Raw genomic sequence first — 23,133 nt, 5'->3', positions numbered from 1 at the left:
GGGTGCTGTGGGGCAACGGTCCCTGCAGCCATGCCGCCTCCATGGCAAAACCCAAACGTGGCCTCTTATCTTTATGCCCCCGGCTGGGTCCAGGCTAAGCGCAGGAACACAGAGGGCCTGGACATGGGCGGTCTCTCCATGACCTCCCGAGAGTGTCTCCAGCCATAAGAAGCACTAGCCGTGAAGGATAAGGCCGAGCAGCCAGGCCGTGGTGAGATGAAGGTCTCACTTCCCAGGAGACAGCGTGGAAGTGCCTGACCTGCAGCTGTGGGATGCAGACACAAGTGGGATGCAGGCAGAGGCTTAAGCAGCAGCGCTGGGAGTGCGAGCCCAGAGCAGCCCTCGTCCACACACAGCTTGTGACTGGCCAGTGACAGGAGCCATCCCTTGAAAAGGCACACCCGAGCTGCACGTGTGTCCCTGGTTGAACGGCCCAGACACCCAGGTGTCTCTGTGGCCTGTCATGGCTCATCTTGTGCTTGGGCTGGGGGTAGTTTGGTGGCCTGGGGGGACAGACACCCACTGGCTGAAGCAGAGACCACTCATGCACCAAGAACTACCCCCCACATGATGGGGACTGGGGTTTGCCCCTGCAAGAGGAAGCAGGCATGTGTCAGCCCAGAGCCCTGGACCGTGACTGCTGAGTCAGGCCTGCCACACTCACCAGCACGCCCCAGAATGGAAGGAGGCCACAGATCCGGAAGCACCTGGCTCCTGGGACCTTTGCTTGTGTATAGCAGCATGTCTGAGAATAGAGATGGGAGCTCCAGAGAAGTGAATTTTCAGGACAAATGACAAAATTTCAGCATCTTACTAAAACAAGTTAGACACATGAAAAGAGACACGAGGGTGGAGAGGGCACGTTTGCAGAACGCCACGTGGGCTGATGGTTGGCACGTCAGTGAGAAAAGCTGGGTCAGACTGGAGGGCCTTCCCTGTTAGACCAGGGGAGGACAACCACGAGTGGAAAGTGGAAAGCCTCGTGAAGGATCGACAGGTGACAATCCAGATAAGTACCAGGAAGAGGGGAGAAACTGAAGCTGGAAAGATGGCTACCCTTTGGGAGAGGCTGCACAGTGTGGTGTAAGCAATAGGGGAGAAACTGAAGCTGGAAAGATGGCTACTCTTTGGGAGAGGCTGCACAGTGTGGTATAAGCAATGGAGCACTGCTCACAGGCTGGGCCGCGGGAGGCCCGAGTGCGGCGTGGACCAACGACAGGCCCCGTGGGATGCCATGTGCCTGCGGCCCCACCAACCGGGATGATGGGGCAGGGGGACCTCAACGTGCTGAGACCCTGTACCTCCCACCAAAGCGAACGAACAAACAGACAAGGCCTGTCTTTCTTTCCTCCTTTCTCTCTAAAGGGGGAGGTGGGGTGCAGGGGCCGGTGGAGATCTTTGGGAAAAAAATCCCAGTGCGTGAGGTCTAGCACAGTGGCTGTAGATAGAAAGAGGGAAGAGACCAGAAGGAAAGGTACAGCCAGGGAAGAGGAGCAGACTGGATGTGGCGATGTGTTTGGGGAGGGGTGAATGACGAGTTCCAAAATGACCAAGTTTCCTAGCAAGGAAGAAATATTCTGCCCAAAGAAACAGAGAAATTCAAGGTTTGATTTACTCTTTTTATGAATATCAAGCTTCTACTATATGCCAGGCACCCTTTTAGAGATGGGGGTACAGTGATAACAGACAAGATTCCTTTTCTCAGGGTGACAGGAAATAGAACAAAGCGATAAAAGCAGATGATGGCGTGCCACGCGGAGAACTACACTGCGGGGTTGTCGTAGGCGGCCACTGGGCAGCTCCTTTGAGCGGGTGATCAAGAGAACCTCTCTGAGGTAAACTGAAATCTAAATGGCAAAAAGGAGTGACCCATACCAAGATGGAGAGAAAGCATTCCAGGGAGAGGGAGCCTCCGTGTCCGCGCCCATGAGAGTAAGGCGGGGATTGGTTTAATCTCTTCAGGGAACAAAAGTGAAGATTATAGAGTCTGGAGCCCTGTTTTCCAGGGCATCAGTAGAACCAAGATCAAGAATAGAGGCAGGAGCAGGGGCCAGCAGGTGGTGTGGTGGATAAGGGCGCTGGATTCCCACATGGCCAGCCATGGTTCAAGTTCAAGTCCTGGACCTGGTGGCTTGCTTTCTCACTTTCCCTTTCTCTCACTCTCTCTCTCTCATCAAATAAAGAAAAAAATAAAATGACAAATGGAAATAAATAAATAAATAAATCTTTTAAAAGAAATAGAGACAGGAGCTAAGTCATATTAAAATATGTTAATTCTGGATGTAAATCATGTCACAGCTAGGTTCGGGAGTGTGGGTTTTACTCCTAACTTGATGGGAAGCCATTTTAAGCAGGAAGATGATTTTAAAAGACTCTCGTCTGTGGGACCAGTGGTGGGACAGTGGCTGAGGTGACCGGATCACACATGGCTGACAACAGTTCGCGTTCTGGACTGCATGGCTTGAAAAATTTGCCCGTCTCTTGTGCACGTGTGCCCCAAATCTTGAGATAATCGGAGAGAAGGGGTTCCAGAGGGCCACCCCCCCCAAAGGGTGTTTCCTTTCTCTTTTCTTTCCCTCTCTCTGTCTCTCAGGTAAGCACACGTGCTCTATACCAAATTTTTAAAAATAAAATTTTGAACTGAGCTCTTATTCCCAGGTTTAAGGCAATGCTTTAAGAAACTCAGTCTGACAACTCCTTGCAGAATGGATTAAAGAGATGGGCTGTGGGCAGGACGAGAATGAGAAGGTGTGGCAGGGGTCCCCTGTGAGTTAAGGCCTGGATTTGAATGTGGAGAATGAGGGACCTTGATGACAGACAGCACATGGTGGTCTGGAAAGGGTTAGGAGGTAAAGGTTACTTAGGGTTTGAGCCTACGGGAATTGTGATATCAAAGATACGGAGAAGAAAGAAGGTAAGAAATCAGGAGAGAGAAGAAAAGTCACTTCAGATCTTTTTAATGTTCAGGTATTGTGTTGCAGGTAGTTAGAAATAGGCAGAAAAATGGGCGAAGTCCTGGTAAAAAGATAAGATGGGGTGTCATCTACCCAGATATAACCATGGGGAGGCTTGATTATATAATGTGTGCATGTGGAAAAGTAGAATAAGAAAGGAACACAGTGGAAGAATGAGCCTGAAACAGCCACTATTGGGGGAAGGAGAAGGAAGATAGCTTGTTGAAGAAGAAAAATAATTGGAAAGGGGAACCAGCAGTTAGCATAATGGCTATGTCGCTGGACTCCCATGTAGTTGACCGCGGTTCGTGTCCCAGACCCGGTGGCTTAAAACTCAACACTGGGTGCATGAGTGTGTGTGCCGAAGATCCTGAAAGAAGAATGGAGGAGAAGGGATTGCAGTGGGGCCATCCTCCCTGAGGGGTGATTTCTCGCTTTGTGTCTGGTGAACACATGCTCGCTATGGCAAAAACCTCTCAGGAAAAAAAAAAAAAAAAAAGGGAATTGGAAAGGGAACAAGAGGTCTAGGATAGTGCCACATGGGCCTGGAGAAGAATTCCAGGAAAGAGCCATGGTTAATGGTGTCAGGTTATGGGACCAGCAGTTGGCGTAATGGCTATGTCGCCAGACTCCCATGTAGTCGACCATGGCTCAGGTCCTGGACCCAGTGGCTTGGACTCATACAGGTGTGTGTGCCCAGGATCCTGAGAAAAGAATGGAGGGGAAGGGACTGTGGCATGGCCATTCCCCCTGGGGGGTGATCTCTCACTTTCTATCTCTCTGTCTCTCTCTGTCTTTCTGGCGAGCACACATGCCCTATAGCAAAAACCTCTCCAAATAAATAAATAAAGGTGTCAGGTTATAAAGAGGTCAAGGAGAGAGAGGGGAGAGGAAAGAGCGAAGTTGAACTTAGTAGCAGTTGAATTTGGCTATTAGATCATTAGAGAACTCCAAGAATTTCAAGAGAGCAAAAGCCAGACTACTGTTTGTATGCATTCTTTTCCATTTTATATGTTTTTTGTGTTTGAATAAAAACCCAAAGAGATTAGAAAGGTAGTTTTCGGTTGAGTTTTTCTCATGAAACTAGCAATAACCTCAGTATTTAATAACACTTTCACATTCGGAGTCATGCAACCATTTTTCTCCAGTGGTCTGAGTCTTTGTCATAGTCATTCCCTAATAAGTCTTAGATGAAGCAACTTTTAACCAAGCAAAGAAGATAGCTAACACTTACTTGTACTCAGTGTACTTCTCTAAATGAGAAGCCAATAAAACTGTGTGGGCTGCTCAATTTCAGATCATTGTTTACAAGGCTAGGACACTCCCAGAAACAGGCTACTTCCTGGCACCTCGTTTCCAGGTAAGCGATTAGCTGATTTGACTCTCTCTCCACCATTTTCTTCTCTTTTAGGTCTTGGCATGGTCACACCTATCAACGACCTTCCTGGTGCAGATACCTCCTCATACGTGAAGGGAGAAAAGCTTACTCGTTGTAAACTTGCCAGCCTGTACAGACTGGTGGACTTGTTTGGATGGGCACACCTGGCAAATACGTACATCTCAGTGAGTTCTTTAACGTTCAGTTCCTCTGTGTGTGTGTGTGTGTGTGTGTGTGTGTGTGTGTGTTACAGAGATTTTTTTCTATAGGACGCATGCACTTGCTGGAGAGACAGAAAGTGAGAAATCAGCTCCTCGAGGGGCTTGGGGTTTTTGGGTGCTCACACACACATGTCCGGCATGAGTTTCAAGCCACCAGTTCCAGGACTCAGACTGCAGTTGACTGCGTGGGAGTCCAGCGACGTAGCCATTATGCCATCTGCTGGTCCCTCAGTTCCTTTTTTAAAAATTCCAATTGTGCTCTTTTCACCTTTACATGGGATTTTCGTTTTCAGACTACTCTCTAAACTTAACACTCTAGATCACAAGCTAAGGCTGTTTTGAGGCTACAGTTCCCCAAACTTTCCTCTCCCTTTGCTGTCTGTGTTGTTCCATTAATTCAATCCATTTGAACCTATCTGGAAGGAAATTCACATGGCATAATTTTCCCTCTCCATGTTAACTATATCTGAGCATCAGTGACATGAAACAAAATTTGGGACAAAGAAAACAGGGAATCAGGGAAATTTCCTTCCTGTTTTCATTTTTAAATATATATCTATATATAGACACACACATATATATACATACATACATACATTTTTTTATTTTAAAAAACATTTTTAGAGAGATTTTGCTATAGGGTGCGTGTGCTTGGCAGAGAGACAGTGCGAGAAATCATTCCCCAAGGGGGATGGCCACACTGCAGTTCCTTTTCCTCTGTTCTCCTTTTGGGATTTTGGGCATGCATGCCCATATGCCCAGAGTTTCTCAAGCTTCTGGATCTAGGACTGAAACCATGGTTGGCCATGTGGTGGTCCAGTGATATAACCATTATGCCATCTGCTGGTCCCTATTTTTAAATATATTTTTCCCATTCACTCTCATCTTGTTTTCATTTCGCCACAATTGAAAGCAAGGTGTTATTGGGTTGTCAGAAAAGTCGTGATGCATTTTTGCATAGACAAATACATCATGACTTCCCTAACGACCCAATATTTGGAAGTGAAAGACTGTGTGATAGAAATGGCCCAGGCACATGGCACAGCCTACCAATAGATAATATTTCTTCCTTTCCTTCTGGCCATTCCATGGTTTCCCTCTTCTATCTCCACCCTAATTCCTTTGTAAGAAGAGTTTCTGTTCCCTTTCCATTGCCCACTTCCCCTTAATTTCCATGTTGTATATTAAGGTTATAATCATTACCACATTGAGTTGAATAATTTTGGCATTTGTTTCTCATGAATATGGCTGACCCCAAGCAGTCTTAGAACCATTAAATAACACTTTAAGTTGATCCAGGAAATGAGAAACTAATGTCAGGACGTTTTTAGCAAGTACTTGAGTTTAGGGAAATTTTTAAGGACAGTCTCACGTCGTACACCTTTAATTTTTGCTTTGTTGTATTTTTTTTCCTCCAGGTTTTTTACAGTTACTCATTGTCATAGATTTCTAATAATGTTTACACTGCAAAATATGAACAACCTCGTAGTAAGTAACTCCCTGTTGTGTTTTTTTTCTTTCAGGTAAGAATAAGTAAGGAGCAAGACCACATTATCATAATTCCCAGAGGTCTATCTTTTTCCGAAGCCACAGCCTCCAATTTGGTAAAATTTTCATTCCTATGCCACTTTTTCTCCGCTTCCTTGTGCTTTCCTAACAGTTTTTAGCCCCTAGCACAGGATGGAAAAAGAAGAGATACAAATAATGAAACATTTACTCCGGACCACTGAAGGCTTGGAAACTGTGTTGATATTTAAAGAAAAAGTATAAGAAAAACAGGGTAGTTGTAGAGACTAATGAGTGAGTTGACTTAAATGGTTAACTTACCCATGTTTTGAAGGGAATTATAAACAAAACAAAATGCAGTCTGAGGTTTTGGAGCTAACTTTAAGCAAAGCTTAGTTGATGTGAACATAGGATTTGAATTTCTGGCATTTCATCTTCTCCATGATGGCACTCCTAGCCCTGCCATCAGCATGTAGACCAGCAGGAACAACCCGGTTCTGTGTGCTACAGTGTGAGCAAATGGACATTTTCCAACCAGTGCAGGAAATGCTAGACCTGCCCAACCTCCACTAGAGAGCATATATTACTGTTTCTTAGAAATTGTGCTTGCTGGGACCAGCAATTAGCATAATGGCTGTGTCACTGGACTCCCATGTAGTCGACCGTGGTTCACATCCTAGACCCAGTGGCTTAAAACTCAACGCCGGACGCGTGTGAGTGCATGCCCAAGATCCCAAGAGGAGAATGGAGGAGAAGTGATTGTGGCGTGGCCATCCCCCCTGGGGGGGTGATTTCTCGCTTTCTGTCTTTCTGTCTCTCTCTGTCTGTCTGGCGAGTGCATGCGCCCTATAGCAAAAACCTCTCCAAAAAAAAAAATTGTGCTTGCTAACTGCTCACTTTTGTTACAGACTACTTGTTTTATGAATAAAGTTTTATGGGAACAGAACTTTACACATTCTTTTACAAATTATGTATGACTGATTTGTACTGCAGTGACGGGGTAGCTGCAACAGAGGCCCACTCCCCATCTCACCTTTTACAGAAAGTCCCCTGGTTAATGAACACAGGCAAATTTTGGTCTGTGTGTACCAATTAAATATGTCTTTCTGATTTTTCTAGGTGAAGGTCAACATCATAGGAGAAGTGGTTGACCAGGGAAGTACTAACTTGAAAATTGACCACACAGGATTCAGCCCCCATGCCGCAATCTATTCAACACGCCCTGACGTGAAGTGTGTGATACACATCCACACCCTTGCAACGGCAGCCGTAAGTCACTGAAGGGCCAAGACCGGTGATGACTGTAGAAGATGTGTTATTTTCATGGCTTTCTCAACATGATGCTTTACTATCTGCATGCTTTTATTTTTTTTTTATTTTTTTATTTTTTTATTTTTTTTGGAGAGGTTTTTGCTATAGGGTGCCTGTGCTCACCAGACAGAGAGAGACAGAGAGACAGAAAGGGAGAAGTCACCCCCCAGGGGGGATGGTCACACCACAATCCCTTCTCCTCCATTCTCCTCTCGGGATCTTGGGCACGCACGCACACGCACCCGGTGTGAGTTTAAGCTACCGGGTCTGGGACTCGAACCACGGTCAACTACATGGGAGTCCAGTGACATAGCCATTACGCTAACTGCTGGTCCCACTATCTGCATTCTTTTAGACCTTACCATTCCAAAATCGTATTTGAAATATTAATTCTCGACATACCCAGAGAGGTAAAGGTCCTTGGGAGTAAATGCTACCATTCTAGGAAACCATGGAAGAAGTGCCATTTGGATTTTTAAATTAATCGGTTTAATAATTAGGTTGTTGAGTTATTTGGAGCCAAACTTGGACACGGCATTTAAATTCAGTTGTATCCTCTAATTCCTTTTCTTTTTTTCTGAAAGAAATGAAGAACTGCAACGAGAGGTCAACTGCAGTGGTGAACACTGTGTTTACCAGCACTTCCTGTGCTGGCTGGGGAATCAGGCTCCCATGAAAATGTAGTTAGTGGGACCAGTGGGTGGGTGGTGTGGTGGTTAAGGCGCTGGACACTCCCACATGGCCAACCAGGGTTCAAGTCCTGAATCTGGTGGCTTGCTTTCTCACTTCTTCTCTCTCTCACTCTCAACCTCTGTCTCTCTCTGGTCAAATTAAAAAATAAATGAATGAAAAAATAAAATAAAAAATTATTTTAAAAAAAAAGAAATGAAATGTGGTTAGTATCTAAACGTTTTTTTTTGGTATGAATCCAATCAAATAGGTATCCTCCATGAAGTGCGGGATCCTTCCCATTTCTCAGGAGTCCCTTATCCTGGGAGATGTTGCCTATTACGACTACCACGGGTCCCTTGATGAACAGGAAGAGAGAATTCAACTGCAGAAAGTTCTGGGGCCAAGTTGTAAGGTATGTAGTAGTGTTTCTATCTGAGGAGCTATTTTTGTTTCTGCTGCTGTTGATGAAAACAGTGTGAGCTATGCCAGTTATTTCAAGTGATTGCTCTGGGGATTCTATTTTAGGTGCTGGTGCTCAGGAATCATGGCGTGGCAGCACTCGGAGAAACAGTTGAGGAGGCTTTTCATTATATTTTCAATGTGCAGATAGCCTGTGAGATCCAGGTAGGAAAAATGATCCCCCCCCTTTTTTTAAATTCTGTTGTTTTTTGCTTGTTTAGTTTAATTTATACTTTTTTATTTCCAAAGACTTATTTGTTAATGGTTGGTTTGTCTTCTAAGAGAAGTTTTACTTAAGTCAAAAGATTTGTCAACTCACTTTTCTCTTTAATTGAAAATAGGAGGAAAAGAAATGAAAAGTCACACACACATAAGTTTTCATAAACATTTTCTCTACTGTTCTACTTTTTAAAATAGTAGAATTATATATTTCTCCATTTTCACCCTTTAGTGTTAGCACTAATTGAGAAACAAAGGCAGCCACAAATACATTTTGAGTTGCATATCAATATAATGTATACACTTTTTTGGAGGGGGGAGAGATTTTTGCTATGGAGCATGTGTGCTCGCCATAAAGACAGAAAGCAAGAAACCACCCTCCAGGGAGGATGGCCATGCCACAGTCTCTTCTCCTCCATTCTCCTCTCAGGATTTTGGGCATACACACATGGGCCTGGCATGAATTTCAAGCCTTCCGGTCCAGAACTCAAACAACGGTCGGCCATGTGAGAGTCCTGTGATGTAACCATTATGCCACCTGCTGGTCCCCCTAATTTCCCTCTTAAAGAAAATTAGACAGATTCTCTTGAAGCACATGGTAATCATTTTTAATTCATTGAAAGGGCCACAGAAACAGGACAAAAACTTGTTCTACTAACTTGTTTTAACAGTGAACTTTTCCCCCCTGCTCTAATGGTCCCTACTCTTCTCAAATGGGACCTGTGAAACTGAAATAATTAGCTGATGACGTCTGCCTAATATATCCTTAAGTTCGTAGTGCAATGCCTCTATATTTCTTTAAAATTATAACTTTCAGCAAAGGTATTAACTGGATAGATATGGGAAACTTCAAGAAAATAACTTTAAAAAGGCAAGAGAATCCTGTTGCTTGCAGTAAGTCTGAAGGCATGACTCCAAATGAGTTTTCCATCAGGGAGGATGGGAGTCGTGGAAGGTATCTTTTTCAGATAGATGGAAAAAATATGTCAAGCAGGAAAAGAAACTTCAGCTGCTTGCGTAAGAGTGTCGCCTTGTCTTTGTTATTAGTAGCCTGAACAAGTTGTGAATATTTGCCAAATTCTGCCTTTTTGAAAGTAAAATATTACTTGCAGTCTTTACAGTTTTGTCTCTGTATTTTGCCATTAATTACAGGTGCGGGCATTAGCAGGGGCAGGTGGCGTAGACAATCTGCTCGTGCTGGATTTGCAGAAGTACAAAGCTTTCACTTACACCGTAGCAGCATCTGGAGGAGGAGGCGTGAATATGGGTTCCCATCACAAATGGAAGGTTGGAGAGGTTGAGTTTGAAGGGCTGATGAGGACCCTAGACAATTTGGTAGGTGAAAAATTAAATATAAACTTGGGTTTCATGGCTTCAGGTTCTAGAGCAGGTGCTTCCATCTCCCTGTGGTTTTGTATTGTGGTCCTTTCTCCTCCAGGGGCAGCGTTTGACCTAAGAAGACATTTCAATTTGACTTAACCACGTTTTGAAGAATCAAACAGTGGAACATGTAAATGTCGTGTTTTCCCAATACAATACATTGTTAATAACCACATTATGGTCAGTAACTATGTGGTGCAATGTATCTTTTGAACTCACTTCCCTATCTAATGGAGGTTTTGCATCCTTTGATCAGCACTTCCCAGCTCCTGCCTCCAACCCCTGGTAACCACCATTCCATTCTGCTTCTATGAGCGCAACTTGTTTGGATTCTACATGTAAGTGGGATCATGTGGCACTTGTCTTTCTGTGCCTGGCTTACTTCATTTAACATGATGTCCTCCAGATTCACCCATGTTGTCCCAGAAGACAAGGTTTCCTTCTTTTGTAGAGCTGGATAGCATTCCATTGTGCATGCATATCCCATTTCTTTACCATTTATCCACCAATAGATGCTTCAGGTTGATTCTGTGTCTTGGCTCTTGAGAACAATGCCGCAGTGAGCACGGACATGCAGGTGCCTTTCTGGCCTGCTCATCCCCTTTCCTTTAGCTGTATACCTATAAGTGGGGTCGTGGGGTCTTACGGGAGTTCTAGTTTTCATTTCACAAGGAACCTCCGTACTGTCTTCCACGATCGCTGTGCTGATTTATTTACGTTCTCCCCAACAGTGCAGCACTGTCCCCTTTCCTCCATATCCCGGTCAACCCTTGTTTTCTTTTGTCCTGTTGCTAATAGCTATGCTAGCCGGTGTGAGCTGGTAGCTCATTGTGGTTTTAATTTGCATTTCTCTGATGATTTGTGATATTGAGCAGTTCTTCATGTCCCTGTTGGCCACTTATGGGTCTTCTTTTGAGAACTGTCCGTATTCTTTGCCATGTTTTAATTGGGTTATTTCTTTTCTTGCCATTTCATTGTTTGATTTCCTTTCCTACTTTGGATATCAGCCCCTTATCAGATGTACGGTTTGGCAAATTTTATCTTAGATTTTACCCTTTTCCATAAAAGGTCAGAAGACAGATTGCCTTCAGGCCCAGAAACAGAGATTTAAATGAACACTGAGATTTGGTTCTCTAAAAACGGTTTTATAGGTAGGAAAATGTTTCTGGTCAGCAGTTTAGAATTTATGTTTGTCAGGAACAGTTGTGAGAATGGAAATTGCAGTGTCAGCGTGTAATCACTTTCAGCCAGATCTTGAAATTTGCTTAATTTCCACTCTCGTGTCATATAGGGCTGAGAAGGATGTTTTCCAACAAAGGAGTCTTTTGAATCATTTGTTTAAAGAATTAGAATCGAAATGCTGTGTTAGTACAGGCTTGATTGCTTCCAAAGTGTTTTTTCTCTCGTAGGGGTACAGAACAGGCTACGCTTACAGGCATCCTCTCATTCGAGAGAAGCCGAGGCACAAGAGTGACGTGGAAATCCCAGCGACTGTGACCGCCTTCTCCTTCGAAGACGATACGGTGCCCCTGTCTCCTCTCAAGTACATGGCCCAGAGACAGCAGCGGGAGAAAACCAGATGGCTCAACTCGCCAAATACTTACATGAAGGTGAACGTGCCTGAAGAGTCTCGGAACGGGGAGACCAGTCCCAGGACCAAAATCACAGTACGTCACTATTTTTACATGGTTTGCCTTTACTAAATATCTTGTGTTCTACCTCAAAATTACTTGGGAAAATAGAATATAGTATTAAAAATACTAACATGCCAGTCGTGCTCAGGTATGAATTTTGTGCAAGGCATTGATCTAAGTGCCATACATGAATTATCTCCTTTAATTCTCCTGATAGGAATTGAATGTGGTTTTTTTGTTTGTTTGTTTGTTTGTTTTGTTTTACGTCTAAGAAAACCAATGCCAGAGTACCCATTTCTGGATAGTAAAGTCAGGATCTGAATGCACAGTCTGATTCTGGAGCCCAGTTCTTACCCACCAGATGACACTGTTTTGTTGCTTAGTACCAGTGAAGCAGAACTGTGAGAGTATTAACGAATTGTGCCTAAGTTGCACAGATTATTGTACATAGGTATCGTTAGACAAAATATTATGGGTAGAAAAATGGGTCGTTTTAGTTCTTCGGATTTTTTCCTTCAGAATTTTGCTTCAGATTTGGTTTGGTTTTGGAGTGTTAACTGCCAAATATCCTCTATATACTCAGAATTAGTCCATCTTATTATCTCAATTAATGGTTCTCAGTGTAGCAGTGCCTAGGGAGCAGTGCTTTTCCCACGTTATAAGATTTCTTATATCCAGTAGAAATGCATCATTAAACTCGTGAGTTTCCCTAGACTCAGTGTATTAACAGAGACTGATTGTCAGCCATCATTAATTTCTCTAAATACTGGCTTTCTTTAAAGTTTACAAGGTGGGGTAAATAAGAAAAACCATATATAATTTCTTTCCAGTCCTACGGTTCTGTCATGCCATGAACTGCCAGGTAGCCTCATCATAAAGTGCTAGTTAGGAGCTCAGCCTTTTCTGTCAGCCATAAATAAAAAGCGAAGTCTGGAAAACAAAATCTTAAGCGAATCCTTGAGTCATTTTTGGTGACTCTTTGGCAATCATTACCTGATGACCCTTCAGTGGAGGAGACAGGACTGTGAATAGGAGTTAATGCGAGACCATGCTCTGTGCCTGTGCTTCGAGTAGTTTCAGCATCGTACTTTCAGTTGCCAGAGGAGAAAGTTTAAGTAGCAGTGTAATTGAGTATTCGTGTGACTAGTAATGGTATCTGGGTATTTGGTTTTTTTAAGTCAATACTGATTGTGAACTTTTTCCTAACTACTATGAGATCTCAACTGAGTGACCACTAAGATACTGCTTAGTGAAATTCTTTAAAGGATGGCCAATATATGCCCCCCTTGAGATCATAACAGTTACTGAGCACGTAATATTTCCATAATATTTCCTTGACTCTTCAGTGGATGAAAGCAGAGGACTCCTCTAAAGTTAGTAGCGGAACACCTATCAAAATTGAAGATCCAAATCAGTTCGTTCCTTTGAACACGAATCCTAACGAGGTACTAGAAAAGAGAAATAAGGTAAGATGTGGCCTTCTGTGGTCGGGGAAGCACTCTTTACTTTGTTTTATGTTTAAGTCACTAGTGATTGAATCTAATTCATAACACAGCGGTTTGACTACAGAAGAATTCGAAATCTAGTTCAATATAGCTTGTATTGGATACTTCTAGCTCTGCTAGTCGTTGGTGAACAGGCTTCGTGGGGAAGAAATTGTAAATCTTTCTGCCTTAAAGGACCTTGGTATTAGGGGCAGTTGTAGTTCTCTTACTGAGTAAGACCGTAGGAAAAGAGAAAGCAAAGATCAGCCACGTGTTGCTCCTTAGAACTTGTTTCTTCTTTCTGTTCAGATTCGGGAACAAAATCGATACGACTTGAAGACAGCAGGACCACAATCTCAGTTGCTTGCCGGAATTGTTGTGGATAAGCCTCCTTCTGTAAGTCCCATGAAGTAACATGATCTTTGTTTTTGATCTACCACATTAATTTCTTTGCTGTTTTGTTTTGTTTTGTTTTGTTTTTAATTGAGAGAGGGCAGGCATGTGTGCTTGCTGGTGAGAAAGGGACAGAGGGACAGAGCACCCTCCAGTGGGATGTGACCGTGCCGCAATCCCTCCTCCATTTGTCCATCCTGTCAGCATTTAGGGTGTGCGTGCACATGTGCCTGGCATGTTTCCAAGCTGCCTGGGCTGTATGCAAACCATAGTCAGTCACGTGGGATCTGGCTCCCTTAACCACTGGGCCACAGGGTCAGCCCAGCTTTTTAAATATGAACATTTATTCTGACTAAAGTTAATATAAACACAAGTTAAAAAGCCAAATAATCCACAAGACTTAAAATGCCACCCTCAATTCCCAGTTTCTAAGGGCAAGGAATTTTTGTTCTTTTCATTGCTTCTCACATTTATCCTGATGTTTATAAAGAGCATCTTTATTCTGTTTTCTCTGAGTTAATGAGTTTTAGGACTCAGCTGTACTTTGTTGAATCTTTTGAGTCACTGGAAAAGTCATGACACATTTTGCATAGAAAAATACATCATGACTTTTCCAATGACTCAATATGTCATTGATTATAAGAAGTACCTTATTTTTTGGGAGGGGGGAAAGAGATTTTTGCTATAGGGCGCATACGCTCACCAGAGAGAGACAGAAAGTGAGGAATCACCCCCCAGGGGGGATGGCCATGCCGCAATCCCTTCTCCTCAATTCTCCTCTTGGGATCTTGGACATGTATGCACACGTGCCCTGCGTGAGTTTAAGCCACCAGGTCTGGGACTCAAACCGTGATTGACTACGTGAGAGTGCAGCGACATAGCCATTACGCCAACTGCTGGTCCCAAGAAGTACCATTTTTTCAAAAAAAAAAAAGAATTATTTTTATTTAACTTTATTTATTCATTTATTTATTTTTGACCAGAGAGGGACAGAGTGAGAGGAAGAGAGGGAAAGGGAGAAAACAAGCCGACAGGTCTGGGACTTGAACCACGGTCGGTCGACTATGTGGAAATCGAGCACCCTTCACCAACGCCACCTGCCGGCCCCAGAAGTACCAGTATTTTATGTATCACTGAAAGAGAAAAAACACTGCCACTTGTAATTGTAAGAAGCCATAAGTTATGATTTTCAGTGTCAGAAATGGGAAAACATGGGAGAAGAGTCTACCTCAGTGGTAATGGCAGTAGTGGCCTCTTTGTGGGAAGCCGAGGAGCTGGCCTGTCTGTGCACTGCTTCCCTTTTTCCTCGTTCCCACTCTCCCAGGAAAGCTATCACAGGATTTGTTGTTAAGTCAGCTTTCACCATTACACCTTCACGGCCGGGCAAGGCAGTATCCCATGATTGCATTTCCTTTCCTTTTTTTTTTTTCCTCTTTGGAGAGGTTTTTTCGCTATAGGGCGCATGCGCTCGCCAGACAGGCAGAGAGAGACATAGAGACAGAAAGCGAGAAATCACCTCCCAGGGGGGATGGTTACGCCACAATCCCTTCTCCTCCATTCTCCTCTCGGGATCTTGGACACGCACGCACACGCGCCCGGCGTGAGTTTTAAGCCACCGGGTCCAGGACGCGAACCGCGGTCGACTATGTGGGAGTCGACCAGCGACATAGCCATTACACTAACTGCTGGTTTCCCCTTTCCTTTTAAAAAGCATTTGTTTATTCATTTCCATTTGTTGTTATTTTTTAATTTGACCAGGCAGAGACACAGAGACAAAAAGAAAGAAAGACAGGGAAAGTGAGAAAGCAAGCCACCAGGTCTGCGATTTAAATCACGGTCAGCCATGTGGGAATCCAGCACCTTTCACCACCACGCCACCTGCCGGCCCCTATATTTCCTTTCATATACAAGCTTTCTCTCTGGAGTTAATCATTCCCCCTTCTTTATATTGGCTTAGTATTTTTGACACATAGCCTTAGTTCTTCCCAATCTTTGAAAAGAAACAGAATGTTAATATTGTTTTCTGAAGGGTCGAAGGCAATAGGTAATCTTTTTAGCACCCCCCGACCCCATCCTCTGGGCCAAATCTGGACTGTTCTTCAGCGAGCTGCTCGGGTCTGTGCTGAGGACTCCTCCGCTTTTCGTCCTCTGGGTCGTCTTCTGTTTCCTGTGCCGTGTGTCTTCTGCTTTCTCGATGTACTTCTGCTTCTCGATGTACAAAGCACACCCTCTGGCAGCTTTCCGAGAAAGGGTACAAAGGCTGTATGACTTCATTGTGCCTTTAAATATGCATGTAATGGATCCACAACTCTAACTTGGAAAACATTTCCCTTAAAATAGGATAAATATCCCTCTGTTTCCCCTAAATCTGTTTTATCATTGAGAATTAGTGAGGGCATTATGATCCTTATGATTCTAAAACCTTATTTAGGATCCTCCTTTTTTTTTCTTTTAGACCTTTTCTACGTCCCTGCCATTCTGAAATTGTGTGATTATGTGCCGTATGGTGGCTACTGTCTCCTTAGTCTGTATGCTTAACATCTATCTAATAACCCTTTTCAATCTGCAAAGCATATCATTCACTTCTAAAGGTTTTTAAAGTATTTCTTCAATAGGTATTTTTTTTCTTCTAATAGTTTTCTTTTTCTGTCAGTACATTCTATTAGCTAGTTTGGATGTTCGAGTCTCTTTTTTTTTGCTATAGGGTGCATGCACTGAAGAGACAGAGACAAGAGAGACAGAAAGCAAGAAATCACCCCCCAGGTGTGATGGCCATGCCACAATCCCTTCTTCTCTCAGGATTTTGGACACACGTACACACATACATACATTTTAAGCCACTGGGTCCAGGACTTGAACCGTGGTTGACTGTATGTGACTCCAGCAACGTAACCATTATGCCATCTGCTGGTCCCTGTTTGGGTCTCTTTATGTCTCTTTGAATTTTATTTTTTCTACTTTTCATTTCTGTCTTTTCAGCCTACTGTCTAGGAGAGATTATATTTTCTAGCCTTCTACTTCGTTTTTAATTTTCTTTTTAAAAAAATTTTTTTAAAGAGTTCTTATTCTCTGAATGTGTTTTTTGTTTTTGTTTTCTGTTTCAGGTTTTTGCCATAGGGTGCATGTGCTTGCTGGAAAGAGACAGAGAGAAACACAGAGAGGGGAACTGAGAAGTCACCCCTCCAGGGGGAATGGCTACACCATAGTCCCTTCTCCTCTCTTCTCCTCTTCAGATTTTGGGCGCACACGCACATGCACCTGGCATGATCTTCAAGCTGCCAGGTTCAGGGCCCAAACTGTGGTGGGCCTGCTTTAACCACCTTGCCGTCTGCTAGCCCTGAATATTCCTTTTAAAATAACATTTTGAACTTTGTTTCATGGATATAGTATTTTTTCTCTTATTCTCAGAGAATCAATTTTAAATTTTCTTCAGCAGCCTTATTCTCTCTGTTTTTCTCAGTTTCCTTTTGCTTCTTGATTTTAGTTTCTGTCTTCCATGTTGGAAGTTTTCCTCAAGTCTCCTAATCTATAGCAGTCTGTTTATATTGAGGAGTGAGAACACGAGTCTGTCAGGAGCTCTGGGTATGTGCAGAGCCTAGGGCTGGTGAGCCTCACTGCAGGATGACTGGGTATAGACCAAGTTGTTTCTCTGGGGAATCCCCACGCCTTTCTTATCTGCAGTTTTATCTGAGGCCACTTTATCTGGAGACTTCTCTAGCTTACTGCCAGTCTCTTACTGGGAGCTTTCCACTATGTTTTATGTCCCCTCATCAGTTTTTCTGGAGAATAAGCCTTTGATCTCCTGCGGAAATGAAAGAGAAGTTCGTGCTTAGCTTTGTGGAATAGGGAAGGAGCTCTGGGGATCTGTCTGTCCCTTTCTCAGTCTTTAAACGTGTCCCTATACTTTCAGCCCTTCTTTACCACCACCTTCTAGGCCACCTGGTGCCTCCAGCCTCTGAGCTGTGCTGGATCTCTTGAGGGCAAATGGACATGCTTCTCATTTGCATCCTCCTTTCTCAGCTCTGCTACCCACTCTTCTGCTTCCAAGCACATCTCATCCTCTGTCGTCTCCTCTCCATTCGCTGGCCTTTAAAAGCTTATAACTGGACAGCCACAGTAGTGCAGGCAGGAAGGTGCCACTGCACAGTGGCTGAGGCCTCGTGGGAGGCCCGACCTCAGGCAGGTGTGTGGGTGGTGGTGTGCACTTGGTCCTCGCTAACTGGAAGGCTGCAGTGGGAGGGTCGCAAAGCAGTAAGACCTCATCTAAAATACCACCGTCCTTCCCTTTCTTTCTCTCTCTCTCCCTGCTTTGCTTTCTCACATAAAAAAAATTATGACTTATTTACCCACAATCCTGAAAGGAAGAAACAGAGAAGGAATTGTGACGTAACTATCTCCCATGGGGGTTGCTTTCTCCCTCCCTCTCTCCCTCCTCTCTCTCTCTCTCTCTCTCTCTCTGGTGAGGGCATGTGCTTTCTGACAAATTTTTTAAAAATGATTACAGTATATTATAATATACTTGTATACATACCCTTATTGAGGAAACATCACTGGCAGTTTTAATCCATTGGGTCAGTAGTTTAAGTGCATTAATATGAAAAGAGTTTGTTTTGTTTTGGTTTTGGTTTTGGTTTTGAGAGGGTTTTTTTTTTGCTATAGGGTGTGTGCACTCGCCAGAAAGACAGAGACAGACTGCAAGAAATCACCCCCAGGTGCAATCCCTTCTCCACTCCTCTCGGGATCTTGGGTATGCACACACGTGCGCCTGGCATGAGTAAGCCACCGGGTCCGGGACTCAAACTGCGGTTGGCTACATGAAGAGTCCAACGACATAGCCATTACGCTAACTGCTGGTCCCTGATAAGAATTTTTTAAACAAAGTATTGTTGCCTTGTCGTTTCTTATGATTGTGAAGCTGGTTGTCACAATATATATACATTTATATGTGTGTATGAGTGTGTGTCTGTATACATAGACAGAAGAGAAATTCTTGGTAATTAGTCTATTTTGTTTTTCTTTGCAAGACTATGCAATTTGAAGATGACGATCAAGGCCCCCCAGCTCCTCCTAATCCATTCAGTCATCTTACAGAAGGAGAACTTGAAGAGTATAAGAAGACAATCGAGCGTAAACAGCAAGGCCTGGAAGGTTAGTTCATTTTTAGATTAAGCCTTAGGTAAACACACTGTAACAATAGAGCAGGACTATAGAAGGCAGCCTGCTTTTTAAAAGTGTTTCATCTGTAATCGAGTGTTCCACTTTGTCTACCCCCACCCTACTGAGCATGGGTTGGGTGGGAAGGAAAGAACGACCACAGATGCTGTAGCTTAACACATAGAGAAGGCTGTTCTTCCTCCAAAAGCAGTCTGTGTGCTATTTTATAGTAAAATCCGATATAAAGAGAAATCTTAGACAAAGAATTACTAACCAAGGTAGATGTAGCCACATTAATAGATATAAACATTTCCAAAAACGTTTATTTTTATAGATCCACAAACACATAGTTTCCATGCCTTGTAAAATCTCTGTTCCTGGTTGTCTCAAGGTGCCAATGTTGTCACTCAGAATCAGAATTGAAAGCGCACTGCTAGAATTCTGATGTGACTCTCCTTAAGCATGTGGGCACTCTAGTGAAGCTGAGCTTTTCTGACTTTGGAACCCTTAGTAAGTAGTTTCATAGGCTTATATTTGTTAATGAAAACATCACAGTAAAGAGGGCTAATGAATACTAGCTCTCTTCTTTTCTGGAATAAGGTGTTCTTTCTCAAGGGACCTCAGTCTGGGGTCTTTTGCTGAACTTCGTACAGTGCGTGAGCCGCCTGAAAGACACGTGCTTCGTTGTGAATGATGAACATAGAGGGGAGGGGGTTCTGGGCAGGAGGTGGGGAGTCTTCGATTCCAGCAGAGGTTAAGGTTATAGTGTTTTAGAGCATCCCCGACCCACATTTGAAATGCTTACCCGAGGCAAAACAGAAGCCAGAAGTTAAAGAGCTTTTGTCCAGATGCTATCACTTAGGAAGAAGTTTTTATCTGAGACCTTTTAATTTATCTGGAGAAGTCTCCAGCTCACTGCCGGTTTCTCTCTGTTGTTCTGGGAGCCCTCGGGTGTGTGTCATGTCCCTTCATCAGTTTTTGGATAACACCTGGAGCATTCAAGGATGGTGTTTATCAATGTGCTAGTACCTTTTTCACAAAAAGCGAGTCATTCTGCTCTTAACGTAATTACACTGAAAGTTCTGAATAGTATTGAATCTGTTTGTTCTAACATAAGGTTGGAAGCTTTCTCTATTTTTAGTATTTTATAAAATGTTCCTCTTTAATCTCTTATTTTTTGGAAGCCTAAAGATGCCAGGTAACAAATACTGCACTCTAGATCCATCACCTTTAATATGTAACTTTTTTAGTTTCTTCCACATTCATTATGACATTGTGAACTAGCTCGCTAATATTGCTCTGATAGGAATCACTAATTGGATATCGTTCAAAAGTTCAGTGAAGCATTCTGCCTCGTTACTGTAGCATCATTGGTGAGGCTTCATAATTCTTTTCATCTGGCTGCTCAGCGTATTTTGGTTTTCTAACAGTACCCAAAGCTACGTGCGGACGTATTATTTGCCTGGGCTGCCAGCAGTCATGCTTCCTTTGTAACCCCGTGTGTAAAATTATTATTTGCGACCAAAAATGTTAACACGTTCACCTCTTCTTAGTGTGTAGCTATTAATATATGGGATGGCCATGAGCATGCTCAGCTCATTGCCGCAGACTTTATTCCCTCCGTGTGTGCAGGCATTTGCTATGGGCACTAACCCTCCTTGAATCTTAAGCTTCTTTGTTTTCTTTTGCATGGCTTCTAACAAAACTCTTCTCCTACAGATGGTGAGCAGGAATTTCTCTCAGATGACGCTTCATCTGTTTCACAAATTCAGTCTCAAACCCAGTCACCGCAAAATGTCCCCGAAAAATTAGAAGGTATTCAGTGTAATTCCCCATAGCCTTCACTGAGTTAGACTTGAAAGTTTGCCCTTCTGTCCTTTGTTTTCATTTCATGTAAGGAATCTGAACACCTGATGACAGTAAGTTTGCCATAGATTGTCCTTAAATCTTTGGGTGATTTTTATATTTTTTATTAAACAGGATGCTATTTTTAATTCACTGTTTGTATTGACTTACCTTAATCTGGATATTTGCAACCCATAGTTCTTAAGAATTTGTGGAATTAAAATGGATTTATCCTACATCTTCCAATCAGCAGCATGAAATCTTATTCAGTTTTGATTGCCAGATGACCCCAAAACTAAAGAAAAATATACGTTTTGTTCCTCATTTATACTGACCTGATTTACAGTGAAACTGTCACGTCATCAAACTGAAATGATCTAGCTTGCATTCTTGGGTTTATCAACTTTGCTCCATTCCCCTTTATATCATTTAAGATCATTAGCTTTATGCTAGTAGAGCCATACTTCACTAAAATAATCATCTGCCATCTTTGGAATTAAAGTAATGCCTTAATACATTGCCAAAATATTTCAGTTTTGTAAAATTACAAGTGTTAGCAACGTAAAATAACCCAAAACCCTGCCTTTTTGTAGAAAACCATGAGCTGTTTTCCAAGAGCTTCATGTCCATGGAAGTGCCTGTCATGATAGTAAACGGCAAGGATGATGCGCAGGATGTTGAAGAGGAGCTTGCAAAGCGCGTGAGTAGGTTGACTACCAGCACGACCATAGACAACATCGAGATTACCATTAAGTCTTCTGAAAAAATCGAAGAAGTCCTGTCCCCTGAAGGCTCCCCTTCAAAATCACCATCGAAGAAAAAGAAGAAATTCCGTACTCCTTCTTTTCTGAAAAAGAACAAAAAAAAGGAGAAAGTTGAAGTCTAAATAAAGCCTTTTTATAGTTATTTACAAAGTGACATTGCACATTTAAAGCCCACATTTCAGTTGATCATTAATATGCAGTGGTAGGCCAGATTGGGGCTATGAAACAAACTGGACTTTAAGAACTGGAAAGAGGTTTTACTAAAAAAAAAAAAAAAAATTATAAAAAAAACTTTCAAATTCATCTCTTATTTTGTATACCCAAAAATGACCTTGAATTTTTAAACAATTGATAGTTTTAACTAGCTCAACCCTCATAAAGTATTACTGTAGCTCACTATAAACAGATATCTGTCTGAATTACTTCAGGCTTCTCCATAATATCTGTTGGAAGGAAATTGCCAGTGAATAGTGAGAATTTTTATTTCTCAACATTTGTTTCACTTGGTAATCCAACTGTGATTTTTTATCTTGATTATCAACTGTATCTTTGGGGTCCCCATTGTTTCAGAGGGCATTAACAGAGTGCTTTAAAAGCTTCTAAATAAGAATCTATAGCATTAGTATACACTGGCACATAATTTTTTAAACAGTTTTAAGAAAAGATTCATTTGGAATTTTATTCATAGTATAAAATTTCCTCACCTGAAGTAACCTCGTTTGCCAAAAACAAAGTCATTTTAGTAAACTATAATTTTTGAAAACTTCCTTTTTTATTCATTTAGAAAGCCCCTTATTTTTCAACAAAGGGGATTTTGTACACATAACATGGGTTATTTAGTTTAACTCTGGCAAAAACAATTTTTGTATGTTAAGATGTTTGTATACCATTCAGTATAAAAGTGTCATATCAGCCAATCATTTAACAATAGAGCATATTTGAGGCTACTTGGTACTGAGTATACTTAAATATAAATCAAGAATCCAGGGACTTGGTATCAAAAGAGATTAGAGCATATAAGGGGATATCCAGATTCGTATTTGAATCTTATCATGTATTTTTATCTTAGTATTGCTAATGAATGAAGAAAATTTCATAAAGTAGCCAAATTAAAAGAATGAAAGGGAAAGTAAGAAATTAAGGGAACAAAAGATGGGACATGAAAAGAAAAATTCTAGTTTGATAAGTGACTGCTATTTACAATAGGGTGTAAAGTGTAAGTTATTGGAAACATGTCCCAAATTTCTAAAATTCTGCTTCTCTGCCATAACCAGTGTCTTTCTTGGTTGATATTTCGGTTTTAAAAGCATCAGATCCTTCTAACTTGTAAATCATGAAGGTCAGCACTAGGATATATCAGGAGGTCTAATCCCGCCGGTGAGAAAACTACCACTTTTTGATTTAAATTTTCTTTATCTTTTCATTTAACTTTCTTCCTAATGTAAATACAGATTTAAACCTAGGCTTAATATAGTACCCCCCCCATCCAAGTGATGTCACAAATCAATGTAAAATCAATGATCCAAAATGCTCAGTTAAAATAATCCAAAGTGTTTCTGGAGGGTGAGTTGGCATGCAAAATGTTACATTGATTACAGTGTGTTCTGGGGCTGGTTCTGTTTGGCTGTGTGTATACAGTGATGCAAAGCTGAAACAGAGCCTGGAGATGTCATTCTAGGTCTTACTAACTACTGGAATCAGTGTTTTAATCTCTTAGTGGAAACTTTCAGTTGCTTAACTCTGTATTTGAGGATTTTGT

At 42.3% G+C, this 23,133-nt stretch overlaps 1 protein-coding gene across 5 annotated transcripts in view; it reads left to right on the top strand.

Annotated features, from left to right (window-relative positions):
* ADD3 (adducin 3) overlaps nt 1–22,889 on the top strand; it is a 196,083-nt gene extending 173,194 nt beyond the window's left edge. For 4 of the 5 annotated variants that reach the window (XM_006161610.3, XM_006161609.3, XM_006161612.3 and 1 more), the window contains exons 4-15: nt 4,366–4,517; nt 6,077–6,157; nt 7,179–7,328; nt 8,311–8,454; nt 8,568–8,666; nt 9,873–10,055; nt 11,510–11,767; nt 13,081–13,200; nt 13,528–13,614; nt 18,636–18,759; nt 20,485–20,580; nt 21,204–22,889. In XM_006161610.3, coding sequence (XP_006161672.1) covers nt 4,366–4,517; nt 6,077–6,157; nt 7,179–7,328; nt 8,311–8,454; nt 8,568–8,666; nt 9,873–10,055; nt 11,510–11,767; nt 13,081–13,200; nt 13,528–13,614; nt 18,636–18,759; nt 20,485–20,580; nt 21,204–21,496 — 1,787 coding nt within the window. In that variant the 3' untranslated portion in view covers nt 21,497–22,889. The remainder of the gene's footprint in view (nt 1–4,365; nt 4,518–6,076; nt 6,158–7,178; nt 7,329–8,310; nt 8,455–8,567; nt 8,667–9,872; nt 10,056–11,509; nt 11,768–13,080; nt 13,201–13,527; nt 13,615–18,635; nt 18,760–20,484; nt 20,581–21,203) is intronic. The other variant, XM_006161613.3, reaches the window with a different exon arrangement.
* Nucleotides 22,890–23,133: the final 244 nt, after the last annotated feature.

This window comes from Tupaia chinensis, unplaced genomic scaffold (genome assembly GCF_000334495.1).
Source record: "Tupaia chinensis unplaced genomic scaffold, TupChi_1.0 Scaffold138666_1, whole genome shotgun sequence".
NCBI lineage: Eukaryota > Metazoa > Chordata > Mammalia > Scandentia > Tupaiidae > Tupaia > Tupaia belangeri.
The sequence above is the reverse complement of the archived record's forward strand: the minus strand, read 5'-3'. Positions and strand labels throughout refer to the sequence as shown.